Source organism: Vulpes lagopus, chromosome 4, assembly GCF_018345385.1.
Source record: "Vulpes lagopus strain Blue_001 chromosome 4, ASM1834538v1, whole genome shotgun sequence".
NCBI lineage: Eukaryota > Metazoa > Chordata > Mammalia > Carnivora > Canidae > Vulpes > Vulpes lagopus.
This window is the reverse complement of record NC_054827.1, coordinates 14,026,240-14,049,001: the sequence shown is the minus strand read 5'-3', so window position 1 is coordinate 14,049,001 and position 22,762 is coordinate 14,026,240. Positions and strand designations below refer to the sequence as shown.

Sequence of the window (22,762 nt, the reverse complement as noted above, 5' to 3'; positions counted from 1 at the left end):
TGTAATCTTAAGTTATAGTAAAACGTATAAAAATTGTAAAACTTGTGAAATTTGCTATTTTAACTGATGTAAGTAGTTCAGTAGCACCATCAGTATTTCCAAAACTCTTTTCATCACCCATATAGAAACCCTGTACCTATTAATAATAACTCTCTTTTCCCCCCTTCCCCTCAAGTAACCTCTGCTTTCTGTGTCTATGAATTTGCCTATTCTAGGTTTCATATAAATGGAATAATAACAATATTTGTTGTTTTATGTTGGGCTTATTTCACATAGCATAATGTTTTCACAGTTCATTCATGTTGTAGCCCGTATCCGAGCTTCATTCCTTTTTCTGGCTGAATAATATTCCATTGTATGTATGCACCACATTTTGAACATGCATTCATCTGTCGATGGACACTTGAGTGATTTCCACCTTTTGGCTACTTGTGAGTAATTTTGTAGTGAACACTGATGTCTAAGTATCTGTTCAAGTCCCTGCTTTCAGTTCCTGTGAGTGCATACCTAAGAGTGAAATTGCCAGATCATATGGTAATTCTAGTGTTTGTCTTTTTGAGGAAACTGGGTTTATTTTTGAACAGTTGAAACCATTAATATATAGTGGCTATCCTATATGACTAGAATGAAACCTGTTAGCAGCTTCTGTTTACAGCTACTGTCATCCCTCAAATCAGGTGTACATTTCAGCTCTTTAAATAAACAGTGGAAAATTACTACTGTTTTATTCTTTTTACTTTGCATGCTTAGTAGTTTGTATGTGTGAGCAATAATTTTTCCCATTTGATAGTAAGATCTTAATTGGTGTACTTGAGACCAGTAGAGATATAATGTGAGCCCACGTGTGTGATTTATAATTTTCTGGTAGTCATATTAAGAAGGTCAACCTACCAAATCCTTATTTAGATCCACATTAACTCTAATAGTTCCTCTGTATGAGCTGATACTCTTTATTTTTTTTAAGATTTTATTTATTTATTCATGAGAGACAGACAGAAGCAGAGATATAGGCAGAGGGAGAAGCAGGCTCCATGCAGGTAGCCTGATGTGGGATTCGATCCCAGATCCCAGGATCACGACCTGAGCCAAAGGCAGATACTCAACTGCTGAGCCACCCAGGCATCCCTGATACTCCTTTTAATGTGTACTGACCTGTTCATAAACTTACCCATGCATGCACACATACGTACACACACACAAGCATTTTTTTATGTGTCAGGTGTGCTGTACAAGCAGGGTCCATTCCTTTAAATGTTTATGATTTGTATTCCTTCATTTACTCCATCTCTAGTGATAGAGACCAGTGCAGATGGCTGACAGGCATGATGACTAAAGCAGTTCTGTTTCAGTACTAACAATAGCTAACAAGTTATCCAGGGGCTGTTTAGATGACAACTCAAGACAAAGAAATAGTTCTATGATTGGTAGGTAGAAAAGGAGGGCAGAGATACTGTAAAGAAGTGAATGTGCTGTGCTCTTTCTGGTAAGGTTCACAATCTTTTTTTTTTTTTTAATTATTTTATTTTATTTATTCATGATAGAGAGAGAGAGAGGCAGAGATACAGGCAGAGGGAGAAGCAGGCTCCATGCAGGGAGCCTGATGTGGGACTCCATCCTGGGTCTCCAGGACCAGGCCCTCGGCTGAAGGTGGCACTAAACCACTGAGCCACCGGGGCTGCCCAAGGTTCACAATCTTCATTATATGTTTCAAGAGGCAAATAATTACCTTTCCTTCTCATTCACAAGGGAAATAAATAAGAAATAAAGAAAAAGTTTTATCCAATAGAGGGCGTGCTTGCTACATAAAGACTCAGAACTAAAAAAAAAAAAAAATAAAGACTCAGAACTTGTTAATTTCCAAAAGGAGGACTCATTCTTTAATTCATGAATTTTGAAATATTCTTGTTAAAGCATACTTCCGTATCTTCAATATAATATGAATCTTATTTTCATGAAAGAGCACCAGAATAATCTTCGCAGAAGGCAAGGGGGTCAGGTCAGTGAGGGTAGTTAGTTTATATTTCACTTTACTGTCTAAAAGAAATGAGATTATTTCAATTATCTTAAATGTACATCAGTTTCCTGAGCTGTGAAAGAAGAGAGTGAAGAGTAATTGAAGCAAGATCAGGAAGAGACATAAGATTCCTGAAGGAATCTGTTTAGAGTCTAGAGTTCAAATGGAGCTAACGTTTTAATTTTTTTTTTTTACTTTCTGAAAATATATATGCATATACACATATTACATGTATGTAATTTGTCAATTTTAAATTCAGAGAAATAAAAATATGTAGACAATAAAGTAGAACATAATCTTTCCATTCAGGAGTTGCTCTGTTAAAATATTTTTATTTTTTTAAAGTATTTTTAAAATAAAAGTAATGGGGGATCCCTGGGTGGCTCAGCGGTTTGGCACCTGCCTTATAAATAAATATAAATAAAAGTAATGCATATATAAATTGAGAAGAATCAGACCATTCTTTTTTCTTTTTTTTTTTTTAAAGATTTTATTTATTTATTTATGAGAGACAGGAGAGAGAGACAGAGACACAGGCAGAGGGAGAAGCAGGCTCCATGCAGGGAGCCTGACATGGGACTCGATCCTGGGTCTCCAGGATCATACCCTGGGCCCAAGGTGGCACTAAACCGCTGAGCCACCGGGGCTGCCCAATTCAGACCATTCTTAAAAACATTAAATGAAAAAATCCCCCTTCCATCTTTTGTTCTTTGCTAGTCCAGAAGAGGAACTTGAGACTTCTTAAATAGAAAGCAATTTAAAGGGAGAGTGATATGTTGTCACAAAAAGATGAAAATTTATAGTATATCCCATCTCTATTGTAAGGATTCAAGTGTGTGTGTTCATTAATCAGTACTTTAGCTCTAAGATCTTGAAATCATTTCTAGTTCACTCAGTCTGGTTTTCCACCTTCTCTGGTTATTGTCTGTGTCTCCTTTCATAGAGGAAAAGCTAATGATAACTAAGTAGGACTTTAGTTGTAGAAAAATAAGAACAGTCCTGGTTTTCCCTGACTGTAGAAAGCTTGTTACTCTTTAATGTCCTTCAGGGTCTTTGCTTTATCACTTCAGAAACAATAAAGCACCTCTCCTCTGTTGACCACTGCAGAAATAATTAACATATTGTTTATTAACTTTTCTATTTCCAAAGAGGACAAGATTTAAGCTGTGTTAGCTTTCTTTCCAAAAAGAATACTTCTCAAATAGAAAGGAAATATTCGGATAAACTATTTGGGGATTCATTGTTAGAATCTTATTTGAGTAGCAGTTCTAAGATTTTGTAAGCCACAAATTGGAATATAAGTAACCATTCTTACCATTTCTCAATTGATGAGATATTTGTTTAATGTCTACTATGAACTATGTAAGATGCTGGAAGGAATATAAAAATATATATAAAATATTGCTCTGTCATATAATTTATAAATTAGCTAGGAAGGTAATTCTATTGCATGTCAACTGGAAAATATACAAAACAGTTTTTTTTTTATAAAACAGTTTTAATGATAGCATCAGTATTTAATAACCGTGTGCCAGATACTGCTGTGAACAATCTATATGTATTATCTCACTGCTTAAAAATAACGCTTGAAGATTATTTCGTTGTTAATATCCATATCAAGTCATGTTGTCTCTAATCACTGGCAGAGCCAAGGTTTAAATCCAGGTCTTTCTGACCAGATAACTTACATTTTTGGTCACTCTAGTACAAATGTTAAAATATTTGAACTGTCATTTTAAAATTTTACCTAGAAGTTCTTAACTATGGACTCAATTTAAATGTTTTTTTTTTTTCTTTAAGATTCTATCTATTTATTCATGAGAGACAGAGAGAGAGAGAGGCAGAGACATAGGCAGAGAGAAGCAGGCCCCATGCAAGGAACCAATGTGGGACTCTATCCCGGGACTCCAGGATCACACCTTGGGCTAAAGGCAGATGCTCAACCACTGAGCCACCCAGGCATCCTGAAAATGTTGATTTATTTTAAGGTTTATACTATAATCAGTACTTCATATTTTGATAGTCTATAAGCAAGAGCTATTTCTACTTGACATCATCTCTTAGCTTTTGCTTAGCTTGTTACAGTCCTAGGAGACACACAAACTGATACATAACATGATATGTTTCATGTGGTTTGGGTAGCATTGATACCTCTCTTATTTCCAAGTTTCTGTATGTAAACTTGGGGACTGACATATCAGGACAACAGAATGAGTTTATTGTTTGCCTTATTGTCACATTATTTGAAAAGTGATTTTGATCATAATTACTTTATATGTTTTCATATGGTATTAAAGTGATTTAAAATCCTTATTTCATAAATTTCAAATTATATAAAGTATTTGCCTATTTAACACTAATTTGGAGGGATATCTATATGCACTCTTATGTTTATCACAGCATTGTTTATAGTAACTAAACTATAGAAGCAGCCCAAATGTCCACTGTTAGTTGAATGGATAAAAAAGATGTGGTGTATATATAATGGAATATTATTCAGCCATTAAAAGGAATGAAATCTTGCCATTTGCAACAATGTAGATGGATCTAGAGAGTATATTGCTAAGTGAAGTCAGAAAGACAAATACTATATGATTTCAGTCATATGTGGAATTTAAGAAAGAAAATAAACAAAGGAAAAAAGACAAGAAAAAAAAAAAAAAACAGATGGCGGGATCCCTGGGTGGCTCAGCGGTTTGGTGCCTGCCTTCGGCTCAGGGAGTGATCCTCGAGTCCGGGGATCGAGTCCCCACATCAGGCTCCTTGCATGGAGCCTGCTTCTTGCTCTGCCTGTGTCTCTGCCTCTCTCTCTCTCTCTCTCTCCTGAATATATAAATAAAATCTTAAAAAAAAAAAAAAAAAAAAGAACCAAAAAAACAGATGGCTACCAGAAGGGAGGTGGGGAGATGGATGAAATAGGTGAAGAGGAGATTAAGAGTACATTTATCATGATGAGCACATGAATAACGTATAAAATTGATGAATCACTATATTGTACACCTGAAACTAATAGAACACTGTATTAACTATACAGGAATTAATAAATTTTTTTAAAAAGTATTTGCCTTTTTAAAAACTTACTGCTGCTATTTCACTAAGTTATTACTATAACTTATTGTTTATTGATACTTACCTAACATTGACTTTCAAATTGATTGTCTTTAAATGAAGGCTTTATTGAAAAGGCTTGAAGCTGTGAAACCAACAGTTGGTATGAAACGCTCTGAACAGCTAATGGACTATCATCGCAATATGGGTTATCTGAGTTCATTACCGTCCTCAAGAAGAGTGAGATCAACTCTTGGCCAGTATAGCCCCTTGAGTAAGCATATTCAGAATTATTTTGTACTTATGTTTGTGTTTTAGACAGTTTAAAATAGATGACTTCTGGAATGCATTCTGTTATTTTTCATTGGCATGCTTTGTCTTGTTCACTTAATTTCAGTCTTCACTTACAGCTTATAATGGCCGCTTAGGAAAGAAGGAGATAAAATAAAACTATTGAAAATATCAGTAGTGTCTTCAATAATGGAGAGAATTTCATTACATTTATTAAAGGAAGAAATGAGTAGATAATGCTGTTTAAAAGTTGTTGAAATATTCCCCCAACCAATTAAGATTATTGGTAGTATCTTCCAGCCCTTATATGTACTTTGTCTTCCTCACTGGATAACTAAAACAGGAATTCATCTGTTGAGTTCTCAGATATAATCCCTCTTAACATTTGATCTCTGATCAGCACACACCCAGCTGGTAATGTATCCCAAAGAATGTAATATGCAGTGGCCACTAAGTGCTAGGGTATGGGACACACAGAAAGGCGAGACATTCTCATGTACAGAAGTCTGTGCTGTTACTTCATGTGTGCATTCTAAACTACAAAAAAGAGAAGCCAATATTAGAGGAAAGTTGGAGCCACTTAAAATGTCCCAACTTCCCAGTGCTCATGTGAGTCTTACATGCTCATGTGACTGGTAATTCCATTCATTCATTTCATTCTTCAAGCATCACTTCCTTGGTATAGTTAGTGGCTAAGATATGGTCTTGTTCCAGTAATTCATACTTATTAGCACTATGCTTTGAATGTGGTAAATTATTTGTTGAATAAATTTATAAATGTATAATAAATTTATAAATGTATAATAAATTTATAAATTTATAGAGTTTTCTTTTTTGTTTTTTCACTTGAATCATTTGAACAGCTTTTTAAAACCTTTATTCTCATCCCAAACCTGTTGAATCAAAATCCCCTACTATAGGGTCTGGGCATGTTTATTAAAATATTTTTAATTTCCACAAGGAATTCTGAGGTGCATTCCTGGTTGAGAATTACATTAGACTAGTAAAAATGCATGTGAGATAGGGGAGAAAATTTTATCCTGGACTTTAAATTAGGAGAGGACGTTTATCAGGTGATGATGTATGTATTTAGTTTAAATAAAGTTATTTCTTCATATCTTTTCAGGAGGAGCTTCTAGAACATCCAGTGCTACCAGTGGTCTCAGTTGTAAGAGTGAGCGACCAGTTTTTGACACATCCAGTGGCCTGTTGCTAAGACCTAAGCCCCCTAATGTTCGTACGGCTTGGTTATAAAAACTTTTTACTTTGCGCATTGTTCATCCAGTTCTTATTGAAGTGCTCTTGTATATTACTATAATTCTCTGTGTAAACATCTCTAATTTAAGATCTACATCGAGTTGTAATTTCATTGTAATTCAGTGCAAAATTGTTTTCAAAAAGGCAATTTAATGTAAAATCAGTGTTTCCTATGAGGATGTATTTCTGTGAGGTATATATGTATTTGATAGAGAAATGGTAGTATACATGTATATTTTCTCAGCATAGAAATGGACTCAGCTCTTATACTGACAAAACAGTTGTGATAATATCACTGCACTTTGGACCCAAGAAGTTAACTATATTCTTGTTTTATGTGTTTTTTTTATAAGCTTTAAACCATGAGCATAGCTCCTAAATTTGACTTTGTTTTCACTTTGCTCTAGAATTTAGGTGGTATAACTCATAATTTGATTGTAAGACTTGATCATACACTTTCTTATTATGAAACAAAACTTGAAATTTGTTTTCATTGGTGGAACTGATTTAGATTTGTTGAGCAGATTGAAAGAAGCTTGTACTAGGGCAGTCCTTGTGATTCACCAAAGGCATGTACTACCTCTGTATAAGTGTGCTGAGTTAGATCTTAAAAATGGGATCAGCCATTCCAGACCATTTCAGACTGTGAGTATTAGAAAGTTCAACTGGGAAGACCCTCTTTCATATTCTTACACATTCAGGTAAAATACCACTAATGGTTCTGAGAAATGAGGTAGACTTTGGAGCTATAGTCCACTACATTATTAATAGGTTGGCCAAGGACCAGATCACCGTAAGCAAAAGCAAATATTTGTTGAGCAAAATAGCATCACCAGTTTGAAAAGCCAAGAAGCAAATCCTGATTTATGTCAGAACAGTATTTTAAGTGATACTGTTAACAGTTGTGTTATGTTTAGTGTTTACTGTATTAAGAGAGAAGATAAATAAGAAAGAAATCGTCTTGAAGCTTTAGAAATTCCAATTCCAGCTTTAGTCTTCCCAAGACTAAGGGCTGAGGAAGAAAACTAAAATATGAATGGTAAAGGGAGAAATATTACACATTTGTTGAGGCTACTTTAAATGTCATCTAATTTTATCGTTTGGTTTGGGGTTTTGGGTTGAATCTTGGAAGTACTATTTTTGCCAATCCCATTTTTGAAATCCTAGTAATTAATCTTCATGGGATTAGTAGTGGTGAATAGGGTGTCAGAGTTGACTTCTGAAATTAGAGTATTTTTCTGTCAGCAGAAAAATACTTGGGCTCTCTGGGCTCTCATTTCGTACAACAAAGTGTATCTCAGTTGTGATTGCTTCTGTTGTCTTAGTCATCACTTGTTCATTACGGCCTTTTCATTGTACCTTTAGAATGTATCAGAAAGTTTCCATATTAAATGCTGAATCTTTTTTTAATAGGAATTCTTGATCTGTAGCCACAATATTTGTTGTTTATTTTTCCAGGTTAGCTCAAGCTTTATTGCATGTTTGCTGAACTTACCTTTCTCACCACCTTGGGAAGTAAACCAAACTGCATTTTGCTAACTATCAGTTCAGAATTTCTTGGTCTTAAGTTGATATTGATAGATTTTTGTCTAGGATAGGGCCTGTAAAGTGTGGGAACAGTGCTGTTAAAGGAAACTCATGTGAACACAGCCTGGCTATGAGGGGTTTTTTTGTTTGTTTGTTTGTTTTTTTGCTGCTTTCTTTATGCTGTGATGTTCATTCATTGTTATTTGATGCTCTGTTCTTGTGACCAAGTTCTTAGATCTTTTAGTGCTCTGCTTTATTTATTAACATTAGTTATACTAAACCCAAGGGTATTTTGTTTGGTTGTGTTTTTAGCTTACTGCACTTTTGATGTTTGTATAATATAGCTCATCTTTAAGAAGAGATAAGATAATGCTGAATTTAAAACTCGGCATTTGGACACCTGCCTGATACCATCCCACTCCCGAGCCAGTTTTTAAAAATTGAGTTTTAAGTTAGGGAATATATATATGAAAACTTGAGAACCTTTTATGTTCATAATGACATTAGTCTCTTAATATATTTTATACAGCCTTTGCTGTCCTATGTCAGTGTATAACACATAATTTTATAGATAAAGCTATACTTTGATTTTAGATACTAATTTAATGCCTTTAGTTTTTACTGCTTTGACCAGGGGGAAGTGGGGGTTTCATCTAAGTATTGCTGATAGCAGGGATTCAACTTGAAGTAAGCATTGGGAAGAACAACAATACTCTTTTCAAAGCAAAATTTACAATTCTGTTGTAATTATTACTCTATATGATAAGTAAAAATAGAAGAATAGGAGTTGAATATGCTATTCTCTGATTAAGTCAAGGTACTTGGAAGTTGTTACGGTTTAAGGGTTGCTTTTATGAAGGAATCATAAGTATACTGTTTTCATTTTCAAGAACTTTAAAAAGGTAAAGGATCATCTAGCACTACTATATATTTAGTTCACTTGGACCTAATGGATATACTTTGAAGATTTACGTCTGCAACTAGAAATTATACTAATCCAAGATCTAAAATTATTAGGCAAGATTCTTATTGAGAATTATTTTCGTATCTGTCAAATGCTAAACTAATGTTGCCTCCATTTTAATAAGATTTTATGAAGGATTTTGAACTGTTATTTCCTAAGGGATAACTGTTATCTCACACTTTCCCTACTTTTTTCAATCTCCATTAAAAAACTGCATTCTTGGCTACTACAAATAAAATTTTTCTGGTCTGCTTTTAAATGTAGTGTAATGCAGTTGTTTTCAAACCATTAACCCCAATGTCCAAAAAGTGGATATCTAGACAACTTTAAAAAGAGGTCATTGTGATGCTGTGTGCTTCTCATCTTCAGATTCAAATACTGCACACTATGAAAAGTATGAACAATATAAAGTTGGAGATACAAGTTGAATTTATTATATTTTAATTAAATTCATTAAATGTTTACTATTTTAAATGCCAAAAATCTTAAGCTATGCCTTATTGTATACCATCCCAAAAAATGTTTATAATGGTAATGGCTACTTTATTTCCATGAATAAAATTAGTAATAAACTTAAAAATCCACATCTTTTTTTTTAATTTCCCAATATGTTACGTATTTTAGGCCTGAAGAATTAGCTTGACATAGTGAAGAAAGAAATAAAAGAATTAAAGATAACTTAGTTTTTATACTATACCCCATCTCTCAAATGAATTTTCCTTTATTATCCCGTAACTGTCAAATGCATTTTCTTTTTCCCATTTTAAAAATTAGAATAATAATTTTATGTGCCTCACAAGCCTAAGAATTAGAATTAAGTTGGAAGGAGGGTATTAGCTATTTATATCTTTGAAAGTATGACATATATGGGAAAGAGTTTGCTTATAATTACATTGTTAGTCATCATCTCTTCAAACCATATCCATCTAATTTGTTCTGTAAACCTGCTTTGATGGTGCGTTGGATACTCTTACAGCCTCATGGAATGTTTTTTTTTTTTTCCAAGTGTCCACATGAGCATTTCATATGCATCATGAGTGATAAGAAATACCCTTTTTAAAACTCTGTGCTAAACATCAGTTTAGAAAATTTTTTGATGAGGGTTTAATAATGATGCCATTGAAGTAAATCACTGAGTAGTTCCAACAGTAGTATATTGAACTCCCAACTTCGAACTTCAAGGGTGCTTATAGCAAATAAGATTACATGATAGCAGAAAGTTTTATTCAATTTTAAAATTCTGGTGACTATTTTTTAAGACACTGGGAGATATTTCTGGGATGATACAGTCTTCATATTCTGAGTTTCTTTCAAAGTTTGCTTTGTAAGTTCGGGTAAGTTGCACTATTTGTTCTAGATGATGTTTTTAAGGTTTTATTTACTATTTTACAAAGTAAAACTTAAGAGGTAACATGTCATTAGTTTACTTTAACGAGACATGGGTTTTTTTTCTAGGAACCTAGTTTCACATCTGCTATTAAAAAAATTAAGATAGTCCCCAAAAAACTATTGAAAACCATGGTTCCAAATTCTTCCACTAATTTATATTATTACAATGATGGTCCTCACCAAAAATCACATTTATTTCATGTATTGGAAATTATAACTGAACTCCCAAGTTTAAAGTATGCTTTGTGGGGTTTTTTTCTTTATTTCATTCTGAGAATGTTTTATTTCATGAGGTAAATACCTAGTACTAAGTAAATATATCTTCTTTGCATGTAGTTATGTATACTGACTAGAAAAACCTAAATCCACCATTAACTTGAGAAGATTTATTTTGGGGAATGTGAGAGGGAAATGAGAATGGCCTTCCAAAGATAAATGTACACTTCATATATTGTTACAAAGCAAACATCTACGTCACCACTAACCAGATCCAGAGTTGGAATATTGCCAGGACTCACAAGATCCCTGGGGGCTCCCTCCTCATAACGCTTTTTGTCTGCCAAAAGGTAACTACTATCTAAACTTCTAATACCCTTGTGTAGTTTTGCCTGTTTTTTATTGTCATACAAATAGAATTATTTGTGTCTGCTTGCTTTTGCTGAACATACTTGTTTCTGACATTCTTTCAAGTGTTGCATGTAGCTGTAATTCATTTGCTCTCATTTCTGTATAATATTCTAGCGTATGACTATACCAGTATTTATTTATCCATTCTATGGTTGATGGGCCTTTGAGGCGGTTTCCAGGTTTTTGGTTATTACAAGTAATGCTAACATGAAGATTTTCTGTAGATGTGTCTTAATTACGTGTACATGCATTTGGTTGGCATGTACTTAGGAATGGAATTGTTGGGTTATAGAGTTCATGTAGTTAGAGTTTTCCAGCACAAGTGTACGAGTACTCTCCCAACAGAAGTGTACTAACTAGTTCCTGTTGCTCCATGTCCTCATTAACAGTGTTGGTCGTTTCAGGTTAACCATTTGGGTGGGTGTACCGTGTTATCTTGTGATTTAGTCACACTCCTCTGATGAATAATGAGATTGAACACCTTTTCATGTTTACTGGCCATTGGGATATCTTTTGTGGAAGTGCCTTTGCGAGCTTTTTGCCTATTTTCCTATGGGTTGACTGTCCTTTTCTTATTGATTTGTGGGAACATGTACATGTTATGGATATAGTACAATCCCAGTGTGAGTTATGTTAGAAATATTTTCTCCCAGTCTGGCTTGCTTTTTCACTATAAATGGTGTCTGTGAACAGAAATGCTTAATTTTACTCTAGTCTACTTTATCAATCTTATCATAGTACTTTTTTTTAAGATTTTATTTATTTATTCACAAGAGACACACACAGAGAGAGGCAGAGACACAGGCAGAGGGAGAAACAGGCTCCATGCAGGTAACCCAACTTGGGACTCGATCCTGGGTCTCCAGGATCACGCCCTGGGCTGAAGGCGGCGCTAAATCGCTGAGCCACCAGGGCTGCCCTAATATTGGATTTTATGAAATTTTCATTTACAAAGTGCATGATGATATTCTATTCTGCTATTTTCCAGAAGTTTTGTCTTTCACATTTAGTTAGGCCATTTACTTGGCATTATTGATTGTCTCTTTTTCATGAATGATGCTATTACCTAAATTACTGGCTTCCAGCTTTATTCTTCGGACTTAATTTGCCATTACTTTTCTAATTCCTTGAAATAGATGTGCAGTTTACTGATTTTGAGCTTTTTTTAAAGTAAACTCTGTGCCCAATGTGAGGCTCAAGCTCACAACCCCAAGATTGAGAGTTGCATGCTCTCCCGTCACCCAGACCCCAACCTTTCTCCTTTTCCAGTAGATGCATTGAAGGCTGTAAATTTCTTCTGAGCATAGCTTTAGCTGTTTCCCACAGTTTGAATAGCATGGTATTTTTATTTCCATTAAGTGCAAAATATTTTCAAGTTTCCACCATGATTTCTACTTTTAACCCATGGACTCTTTAAAATATATATACTTAAGAGAGAGCATGCCCGTGAGCATGGTGGAGATGGGTGGAGGTGGGGACAAGGAGAGGGAGAATTTTAAGGTTCCATCATGCTCAGTGTGGAGCCCAACAGGAGGCTCAATCACACAACCCTAAAATCATGACCTGAGCTGAAATTGAGTTAGATGTGTAACTGACTGAGCCAGCCAGGCGCTCCTAGAATATATTGTTAATAGAATGTTTTAAAGTGGGCAGCCCCTGTGGCGCAGCGGTTTAGCACCGCCTGCAGCCTGAGGTGTGATCCTGGAGACCTGGGATCGAGTCCCACGTCGGGCTCCCTGCATGGAGCCTGCTTCTGTCTCTGCCTCTCTCTCTCTCTCTCTCTGTGTGTATCTCTATGAATAAATAAAATCTTAAAAATTAAGAATGTTTTAAAATTATGATTGTGTTTTGGTTTATATGAAAAATTGCAGGAAAAAACTTAAAACTCTAGATTAGGAGTTTACAGCCCGTGAGCTAGTGTCTGTTTTGTGGCTTTTATCTCTTTAAATGGTTTTTTTAAAATCAGAAGAAATATTTGTGACATGTGACTATAGTACGAAATTCGCATTCCAGTGTTTGTACATGTTTTACAAAAACAGCCATGCCTCCTTCATTTTTCTTGTCCAAGGCTGCTTTTGCAATATGGCAAAGCTGTGTTGTGTCAAAGACCATCTGGCCAACAAAGCCTAAAATATTTACCGTCTTGTCCTTCGGAGAAGGAGTTTGTTCACCCCTGCCGTGGATAGTGTTTTCTTCCAGAAAGGATTTACTTTTGCTTCTAGCAGGCAGTGAGGGTGCTTGGAGTCTCAAATTGTATGAAAACAGATTGAGTGGGCATCAGTGACCACAAGGACTATATTTCCACTTCTCTCTTATTGTTACCCTTGGGTTGCCCTTTGGGGTTCCAGTCCACACACGGATGTTTACCAGGGCTCCCCTTCCTTGAAAGGCCCTGGATTCTGTTTTGTTGTCACATCTTCCCCAAGAGGTTTTCACACTGTTTCTAGTTTCTCAGCTGTGCAGCTGTATTTTCCACATATTGAAGATACCTCATGGGGAAAACTGACCCTCAAATACTAGGCTTACTTCTCAGAGTTGTCTTCCTCCAAATCGTAGCCTTGGCCCCTTAATTTCACATGCCTTATTAGCTTCCCAGTGCCTTCAAGCAGATTTCTTTTTAAATAGTTTGAACCCCTTTTCTAGCTGTTTTCAGGGGGAGCATTGGTTTGCATTACCTAGTCTGCCAATATGGAAATGCTTTATAAACCACAAATACACTTTGTTTTTGAAGAGAATTCCTAGATATTACAATGAAACTGCCAAATGAGTTGTGCTCGTCTTGAACCTGTACATGTTTGGGCAGCTGTCAAGTGGAGCCACCCAATTTTCTCTTCCCCACTGTGTCCTTACCAGGGTTGGGGATGGTGATTAATGTGATCCGTTTGTCTTTTCACACCAAAGACAGAAGCCTGAGAGTAAGCCTGGTCTCCTGCCCCTTTTAACCCCACTCCAAGTCCCTTAGTTCTCAAGTGGTCCTAATGCTACTGCTGTTTCCACTCTTATCTCCTTGCCCCCAGTCCATTCTCCACACTGCTGCCAAAGTGCTAAAATGGGAATTTGATCATGTCATTTCCCTGCTTAAAAAGTTCAGTGACTCTCTAAGTAGGCTCCACGGCCAACATGGGGCCTGAACTTACAACCCTGAGGTTGAATCACATGCTCTACCCATGGAGCCACCAGGTACCCCCCTTCAGCAGCTCTTTATATAGGTTGTTGTATGCATCTCATGCTTGAAGGAAGCTTATCTAACACATATTTTCTCCGTAGGGAGAAATCATTGCCTTCTTGCATTTAGGCACCTTCTTGCCTTCTTGCATTTAGGCACCCTAGACATCACTTCAGCACTGTGCTGGGGGGGTGCCATTTTAAACCCTGAAACCACCAACAAAAAGTTGAAGGCCTCTTTTTTCGAGTATGACAGCTGATACAAGGGGGCAGATCCTGCCTGGCCTTGCTTGACCTCAGGTACTATATCAGGCAACTTTTTTCACCACTCTGCACATACTCAAGAATGAATACAAAGGGGTTAGAAATAAAATCTTGAAGAGGAGCCCAGTTTGCAAATATGCAATCTGCCAGTGAGGGTCCACTTCATCATGGATTGATGAAAAATTGGTAATTCAAGAGAAGCAGAAAACTAGAAGGAATTCATGGCATGATAGATTTTGTAAAATTGTTTTTTTAAAGACTTGAATGTAAAGCAGCCAAAAATTTTCATCTATTACATTCTGTGCCCCAACATGCTTGTCCCCTCAGTACTCAATACCCTTTGTATGTTCAAGATTCCACCAAACTAGAGGACTTGCCTTTCCCCAAATATCCTCCTGGTTCTGTCTCTGGGTTGTGAGTGAACGTTTTTTCCCCCACTTATTCTTGATTCAGTAAACATTAAACCCTGCCTGTGTCCTAAGCACCGTTCTGGGCTCCAGGCACACGGCAGTGACAAATAAGAACCACTGCCCTCGAGAGCTTCCCTTACTTCACAGCCTTGCACTTTGTAGATGTTTGTAATTTTGCCTCCACACAAGCCATATCATGTATTGTACACAAAGTAAAATAGAAAGGAAATAGTTGAGATTTAAACACAAACAGTTGAAACCAGTTTTAATCCTCAGTTCCCATTCTGGGCTAACCTCTCATTCTCAGTGGTTTTCCTCGTAGACTCAAAATATAAAATAAGATGGGTAAAAAAGAAGAAACTTCTAGGTGAGGCTTTAAGGGAGAAACACATAAAAAATGAAAAAGGACTTTTTTTGGGGGGGTAGGGGATTGACATGGTAAGAGGAGGGCTGCACTTAGGGAGAGAGCTTTCCAGGAGAGGGGGCTGGTAAGAGATTCCTGAGGGCAGAATGCTTGCTCAGTCCTCAGTTGTTTTTATGTAAACTTTTTCCATCTTCCCAGACCTTCAAATGTGACAGCTTTTTTTTTTTTTTCGAAACAAAAAGTTTTATTTTGAAAATACTCTTTAAAGATAAATTTGGCTTCCATTTTCCTTAAGGTGCATCCAACAAGATACAAAAACAACAAAACAAAGACCCACGACATTATGTAGAGCTCTAAAATGAGCTGTGAATATCTACCTATCTATAGGTAGATAAATATCTACCGTATCTATATCAGCATACGTAAGCTCTTTGTGAAGGGATATACTTGTGTGTCCTTCTACAGTTCTCAGTTCTCAAGAAGAGTTAACTCCCTGGAGCTGCAGGTGTGGCTGCAGCAGGGAGGCTGTGGTCAGTAAGGTGTTGGGGGTGCGACCCTGGGTGGGAGGCATGGAGCGGCGTCTGGGGAGGGAACCAGGGGCGGCACAGGACGCATCCTGGGCTTCTCTAGAAGGGAGTCAGGCTGTGCTGCTGCAGGTCCCAGTTTGGCCTGAACACTTTGCCGCACTGCCGGCTATAGGGCTCAATGTCTGCATTTGGAAAGTTTTGTGAACCGCTAGAGTTCTAGACGGACAAAATCCTTTCCCACACTCCTGACATTCGAGAGGTTCTTCTTTGGAATGGGTATGCCTGTGATCCTGCAGATGACCTTGCCTCTGGAAGGCCTTGTGGCAGATGTCACACGTGTATGGCCTCTCACCCGCGTGAAAGATAGGATGTAAAGATAGGATGTCCCTGGCCAGATGACGGCTCCCTGACAGAGGCTTAGGTGTCGGAGCTGCTGGTGAAATAGGTGGCGAGGAGCTGAGTCAGTGGGGCCCTTTCCCCAGTGTGGTCGAGGTAACCCTAGCAGAGCGGGGAGGCTGACCTCTGGGTCATGCACACAAGGCAGATAATGTGTGCTATTTAATGAGTGTTGACGTCTCCATTTCCTGTTCCAGTCACAGAGGACCCAAAGACTGGAAGACAGTTCTGTTTCTTGGTTGGGCTGGAAGAACCCACGGTCCATTCATGCTTTCGGTTCCCAGCTGCTTTGCGTGGCTCCTCCCTCACCTCTTAGGTTTCAAAACCCTGACCGGGCTGCTGGCCTTCAAGATCCGCTCCACGGAAATTATCTGCCCTACTGGTCTGCCCTGCTTGTCTTTCCTCCCCACCAGCAACAGAATTTGGACCATCCATATCATCCTGGGGATGGAAAGCAGCATGAGGATGATGTATCCAGGACCCTTACAGGACATGTTTGGGACCTGGCCTTGCCGCGGGATGCAGAAACTTTTAGCGCCTTAACCTTTTCCATTGGCATAGACCTCCTCTACACCAGGACAGAGGGAACTCTGGTTATTGTGGTAAAACAAAGGCAGCCCATCTTTTTACTGGGAAGGTAAGAGTGAGTCAGTGAAAGAGCTTGGGAAGGAGGATAAAGAACAGGAGGCACGGAGACATTGTGCCCCTCAAACCACCCGTCAGGAAAAACGTAACACACATGTGCCTGCCTTTTAAGCTTTGCCTGGGGTGTAGGGACTGGTTTCCCCCAAATCACGTAACAGGCTTGTGCTACATGAACTGTTTGATCTTCTGAACCAAAAGTAGTTTCCAACTAGAAACTAATTTCTCTTACTAATTTATGAAGAGTTAAATCCCAAACTGACTTTGCCTCTAGGTTTGGATAAATTGTTACTAAAAAGAAGTGCTGGCAGATACTTTCTATGCCTATGTGTCTAACTTTAGCTATTTTCTTTGAGGTCTACCTCCTACCACTGCCTACGTTTCATGTCCCCCTTCTAGTCCTACTCAACCAAGATTATATTAGACATTACATTATATAATAATGGCCATTTCAGTCCTCTCTCCTAACCACATGCAAGCTTTCAGAATGGGTTCCTGTCTGTCTGTAACTTCCACAGAGCCTAACAGGTACCAAATACTAGCTTGCTGGCCGATTGTCAATGAATACTGCCCACTTGTCATAAAATTCTAAGTATCAATTCTCTACAGGCACTAAAACAAAACATTTCCTAATCTCACAAAACTCCTGAATCTTTAGTGGAATCTCAGAGTTCCTCAAGATTGCATGAAAGTGCATAAGATCAGGTGGGATTATGAAAGCATTGATCTAAGCCACCACTTTGGAGCCCCCAGCACTAGGACATGAGGTAAGATAAAAACAAATGGGTAAACGCTGCAGAGTTTGAAAACCAAGACTTTAAGCATTGTAGGTACTCCTATGATATAAAGTAGACTATGACATTCAGAAGCTGGGCCAGTGAGTTATAAATGAGTCCTGCTAGAAAACGTGCATTTCTGGTCTTACGTTTAAATCCACGTAGCAGTAAGAATTCAAAAAAACATGGTGCATTAAGTGGTCTTTATTGAGATTTCACATTCGGTTATCTTCATTATCAGTTCTTCAGTTAATTGTACAAGTATGATAAGTTATTTTATGTCTGACGTGGGAATTTAAATGTAAAATAAATACAAAATACATTTGTGGTTTAATGAACACTCAGTGAAGCTTTTTTTTCTGAGGTATTCCTTTCAGTCTGGTTTTATCCCAGATCTTTCTTTTTACTTCCCATAGGAAAAGTCTATTAAACCACACAATGGATCTGGAACCAATGATCTTGAGTTTTAACTACATTAGACGTATTTTTTGATCTCATCATACAACACCAGTACAAAAGCTCCACCCATGCCTCTCAACACATTGGACCAGGCACCTTTGAAGAAAGCCTTGGCTCCTTCATCTTTTGCAATCTTCCTCCAGCAGTCCACCGTCCCCGTGTACATAATATCAGCTGTGGAAACAAATGTTGGTTAAGGGCTCTGTAATTCTGGAGGAGAGGCTTTTCCTCTGAAAGACCTCTCCACACTGTTAGAAAATCAGTCACTTGAGCTCTGAGCCCAACCTCTATGTGGGATCCACCTAGACACAAACCTTCCTTGCATAACTGTCAGGCAGCGTCTCTTGTCAATCCTACTCCTTCCACCCAAGATCAGGTGAAGAACTTGGGCAGTTAACCAGCTAACTCTCACACACATGGTCAAACTGTGAAACAGGAGGGGATGGGGTGGAGCGGAAGTACTAATAAGCTGGGTTAGTCCCCCTTTTTCTAGAGAAGAAAAAAATTTATGGGCAGAGTCTCAAATTATACTGCCCAAGATAACACAGTTAAAAGAGATACAACTATTAGGTTGAAACATACAGAACTAATATTTGACTTTTTGATGGTAAAAAATGGCAATTTCATGTTTCAACCTACAGAAACCAAGACAGTTTCAGGCCATGTCACCCAACAAAAGCACCCTCTCCCACTAACACTTGTAGTAAGAGCTAGATAACAAAAGCAAGAATTATTTTTAAGTAAATTAGCTAATTTGTCTGCTGTATTTCTGTACCTAGACTCTAGGGGAAAAGGACCTACAGCCTCTATATTAAGTTCACCTCTAAAGATCTCATTTTTGACATTCTTATCTCTGATAGAAACACATTCCTTTCTCTAAAGGAACAGCTGATAGTGTTGGGGGGCTGACCGTAAAGTCTTTCCTAAGTTCTTATCACATAATTTTAACAGTGAAGACTAGAAAGAGCGCTGAACAGTGTTCTCCTTGGGCAGAGGGATCTGAGATCAGCAGGTGTCAGGCTTACCCCCTTTCCGGCCAGACTGCATCATCATCCTACGGCGGACAGTGTCAAAAGGGTAGGACACCAGCCCTGCAACCGCTGTCACGCTTTGGGCAATCATCCAGCTCACAATAATGTGCACATTCTTGGGGTCAGGCAACATCCCTGTGAGCAGAGGCAAGAAGCCAAGTGGCTGTGAAGTGATTTCTCCCAGCAGCTCAGCCGGGAGCTAAAGTAGGCATGGCGAAGAGGCTACCATCCCTGCAACTCCAGGCCCTGCCCTTTTCCCCCCGCCCCCAAAGGACCTGCCCCCTGTGGGTGCCTCACAAATAACCAGGCAACCAACCAAGGCTGGAAGCTGCTGTCTAGATCCAGGGAAGCCAGAGCTGTGCCCAGGACACAGGGCCTGTTGGAGTGGCTCCAAGTTCAGCTCAGTCCTTGCCAGAGCTGTGGCAATGGGGGGTGGGAGGGGCTCCCCTTCCTCCTCTCAGTAATTCAAGGCCAGAGCTTATTTCAGTAGGGGGCAAGGAGGGCCCTGTAGCTATTTATCTACATCATACCACCTCCTCATTCCGAAGCATCAGGTTAGCCCAGAGACTAGGAACAAAACCAAGATTAATAAAGAGAAGGTCCTTGGTGAGTTACAGACCCCTGGGGACCTTCCTCCTCCCCACTCCGCACCCCCTGAGGCCCCTCTCACCCTTGGCAGTATCATAGACTCCAAAGTAAGCAGCTCTGTAGATAATGATGCCCTGGACAGAGACGCTGAATCCCTGGTAGAGACCCCTCAGGCCATCAGACTTGAAGATCTTGGTGAGACAGTCACCCAGACCACTGAACTCACGCTGGGCTGCACCCTTGCCCACGTCGGCGGCCAACCTGGTCCTAGCAAAGTCCAGCGGGTAGACAAAGCAGAGAGAGGTGGCCCCAGCTGCCCCACCGGAAGCCAGGTTACCGGCAAAGTAACGCCAGAATTGCTTATGCCGGTCCACGCCCCCCAGGAAGATCTGCTTGTATTTGTCCTTGAAGGCGAAGTTGAGAGCTTGGGTGGGGAAGTAACGGATCACGTTGGCCAGGTTACCCCTCCAGAAGGAGAGAAAGCCCTGCTCCTTGGGGATTCTCACCACACAATCAATGATCCCTTTGTACTGCTTCTCGGCACTGATCTGTTTGCTGGCATGCTGGACCTGCGGGGGGAGGGGGGAGGAATTGGTGAGGATGGCCGCAGCAGAGGGAGAAGGAAAGAGGACGAAAGAGGACGGGAGCAAATGCAGTCTACAACTCCTTCGTTTTCTTTCTTAAAAAAAAAAAAAATGTATATATATATATATTTATATGGGATATCAAGCAGATATATTAATTAAATCTGAATAAGTATGTTGGCTACTTGGATAACAAAGCCAAAAAAACCTTCCACTTTGCCTCAATTATCAGGGCACTTGAGAAAAAAGGTTCTTCCAAAGATAAACTGAAAAGACTGCATTGCAAGGAGGCATTTATGCATTGCCTTTTCCGTAGGTGCCAGAACTACACTAGGGGCTTAGCGGGAGGTAGAAATGTTGGGAGAGGCCTGTCCTAAAGCACCTGCTCTGATTTAACAGACCCGATGGGCAGGCAGGAGATCGCGATTTCTGGAGACCAGGATCTCTGCGGAGTAGATACTCTCACAGGAGGAGGAGAATAAATCCACTAGGTATTAGGGCCTGAAAATGTTCAAGTAGATTATCCAAGTAATTGATTATTGGGGGTTTGTTGCTGTGAGCGAGCAATATGTTGGGGTTTTCCTTTATGATAATCTTGACTCCCAAAGTGAGGAGGCCCCGTTTCTCACTGAGGGGCCCTTGCCTTTTGGGAGCAAGTAGAGGAAAAAACGGGACGCCCATGATGATGATGATGATAAACCAGAGACCAGACTGCAGGGTTAAAGATGCGGGGGACACACGCGGCAAGACCGTCGGACTCTATTCCGAGAACGGTGTCTTAATCTCTCAAAACCGGCGTTGATCGGCTGTCAAACTGGGGGAATAACGCCTGTATCTTAGAGGCTGTGCGGAGGCAAATGCAGGTGGGCCACTGCCCGGCGCGCGACACCGGGCCGGCGGGACTCCGGAGGTGCACCGGGGCAGGGGGGCGGGGGGCGCGGGGCGCGGGGCGCGGGGGCCCGACGGCCGGAAGGTGAGGCCGACCTCGGAGGCGTCCCGGGAGCAGGATCTGGCTGGCTGCGCCCCACTCGGGGTGGGTTTCCATATATAGACACCCGCACGCAGGGCGCCACCCGACACCAGGAATCCGCTACTGACGCTCGACCTGCCTCTCCGCAGAGGGCACCTTCCCGCTCGCGCAGGCCGCCCGGGGCCTGTGGCCCGCAGCACGGAGCCGCCGCGGCCCGGGCCGCCCCCGCGCGCCCCGCCCGCGCCCCCGCGCGCCCCCGCCCGCGCCCCCGCCGCCCGCGCCCCGCCCTCACCTGCAGCAGCAGTTTCACCCTCTCGATGGGGGCGACCGCGGTCTTGGACACGGCAGCGGCGACGCCGCCGGCCAGGAAATCCTTCAGGAAGCTCAAGGCGTGATCGCTCATGGTGACAGCCGGGCGCACACAGCCTCCGCGCGGCCAGGCTCGCCCACCCGCTCTCCGTCCCTGCGCGACGCGAAGGGGCCGCTCGGCTCGCCCCGCAGCCCTCCTTATATGCCCCGCGCGGCCTCTCGCGAGAGGGGGCGGGGCCCCGGGGCCGCGCGCGCCGCGCGCATTGGCTAGGCCGGGGGCCCGCCCCCTTCCCCGTCGCCGCCCCGCCCCCTCCGCGGCAGAGGGCACCCGGGGCGAGGGCGCTTCCGGGAGGCCGGGGTGGGCCGGGGGCTGTGCCCGCGCCTTGGGACGTTTAAAGGGCAAATGCGTGTTATCGGTCCGGGCGAGCGGAGGGAACACCGTGTCTCCGCGGCATGTGGGCCGCGGTATTTATAGCACAAGCAGGGTGAGGCCGGGGCCGACCCGGGGCCGACGCCTCGAGCGGGGCTGGCTTCACCCTCGGGCCCGCCGGGCCCGCCCCAGGCCGTGCGTGGGGTTCCGTTTGGGTTTGGGGATTTTTTTTTTTTTCCCCATCGCCCTCCGTGTAACGGCGTCCCTCACCGCGCTCACTGCTGGGATTGACTGCGGCCTCTTCCGAGTTGTGCGCTCTCCGCAAACAAACGAAGATCCTCCAAAATAAATGCTAACGTCACTGGATGCTGTGGTTACGTCATCATCTGGCAACCTGCCGAATCCCCCCACCCCCACCCCCTCCTCTTCCCTCCATTCAATCGTTATTCTACCCTGAGATACCTCTGTGGCTGGCGTTCGGTGCAACCGGGAAAGGGGGGAGCTCGAGGGCAGAGGGGACTCTAACGATAGGGGCCTTACAGGACACATGTTTTTTTTTTTAATTTTAGGAAGAGAGAGCACGCCTGCAAGCAGGAAAGTGGCAGAGGGAGACGGAGAAGCAGGCTCTCGGCTGAGCAGGGAGCCTAATGGAGGCTGCATCCCAGGACCCCGGGCTCAGCACCTGAGCTGAAGTCACCAGCTCAACCCACTGAGCCACCCAGGTGTCCCTAGGACACTTCTTTTGCAAACCCCTTAAGGGCTTCATGTGCTACTCTGTCGTCCGCGCAAT

At 41.0% G+C, this 22,762-nt stretch overlaps 2 protein-coding genes across 3 annotated transcripts in view; one reads left to right on the top strand and one right to left on the bottom strand.

The window, feature by feature from the left end:
- Window positions 1–18,006, top strand: part of CFAP97 (cilia and flagella associated protein 97) — a 44,015-nt gene extending 26,009 nt beyond the window's left edge. For both annotated transcript variants that reach the window (XM_041752007.1, XM_041752008.1), the window contains exons 4-5: window positions 5,186–5,336; window positions 6,480–18,006. In XM_041752007.1, coding sequence (XP_041607941.1) covers window positions 5,186–5,336; window positions 6,480–6,607 — 279 coding nt within the window. In that variant the 3' untranslated portion in view covers window positions 6,608–18,006. The remainder of the gene's footprint in view (window positions 1–5,185; window positions 5,337–6,479) is intronic.
- Window positions 17,851–21,778, bottom strand: SLC25A4 (solute carrier family 25 member 4). The gene is made up of 4 exons (XM_041752009.1): window positions 21,586–21,778; window positions 19,822–20,308; window positions 19,146–19,286; window positions 17,851–18,294 (listed from the first exon to the last, which is right to left on the bottom strand). Exons 1-4 carry the CDS (start codon window positions 21,694–21,696, stop codon window positions 18,137–18,139), a joined length of 897 nt encoding a protein of 298 aa, XP_041607943.1. The 5' UTR covers window positions 21,697–21,778; the 3' UTR covers window positions 17,851–18,136.
- Between the last annotated feature and the right edge of the window lie 984 nt (window positions 21,779–22,762).

What these genes read in the sequence shown, in the direction of transcription:
- SLC25A4 (XM_041752009.1), bottom strand. Translation starts at nt 21,696, where the DNA reads ATGAGCGATCACGCCTTGAGCTTCCTGAAGGATTTCCTGGCCGGCGGC. An exon ending in GGGTGAAACTGCTGCTGCAG is followed by an intron (nt 20,309 to 21,585) that starts GTGAGGGCGGGG and finishes CTCCCCCCGCAG; the next exon opens with GTCCAGCATGCCAGCAAACA. An exon ending in GCAGTCTGGCCGGAAAGGGG is followed by an intron (nt 18,295 to 19,145) that starts GTAAGCCTGACA and finishes TTGTTTCCACAG; the next exon opens with CTGATATTATGTACACGGGG.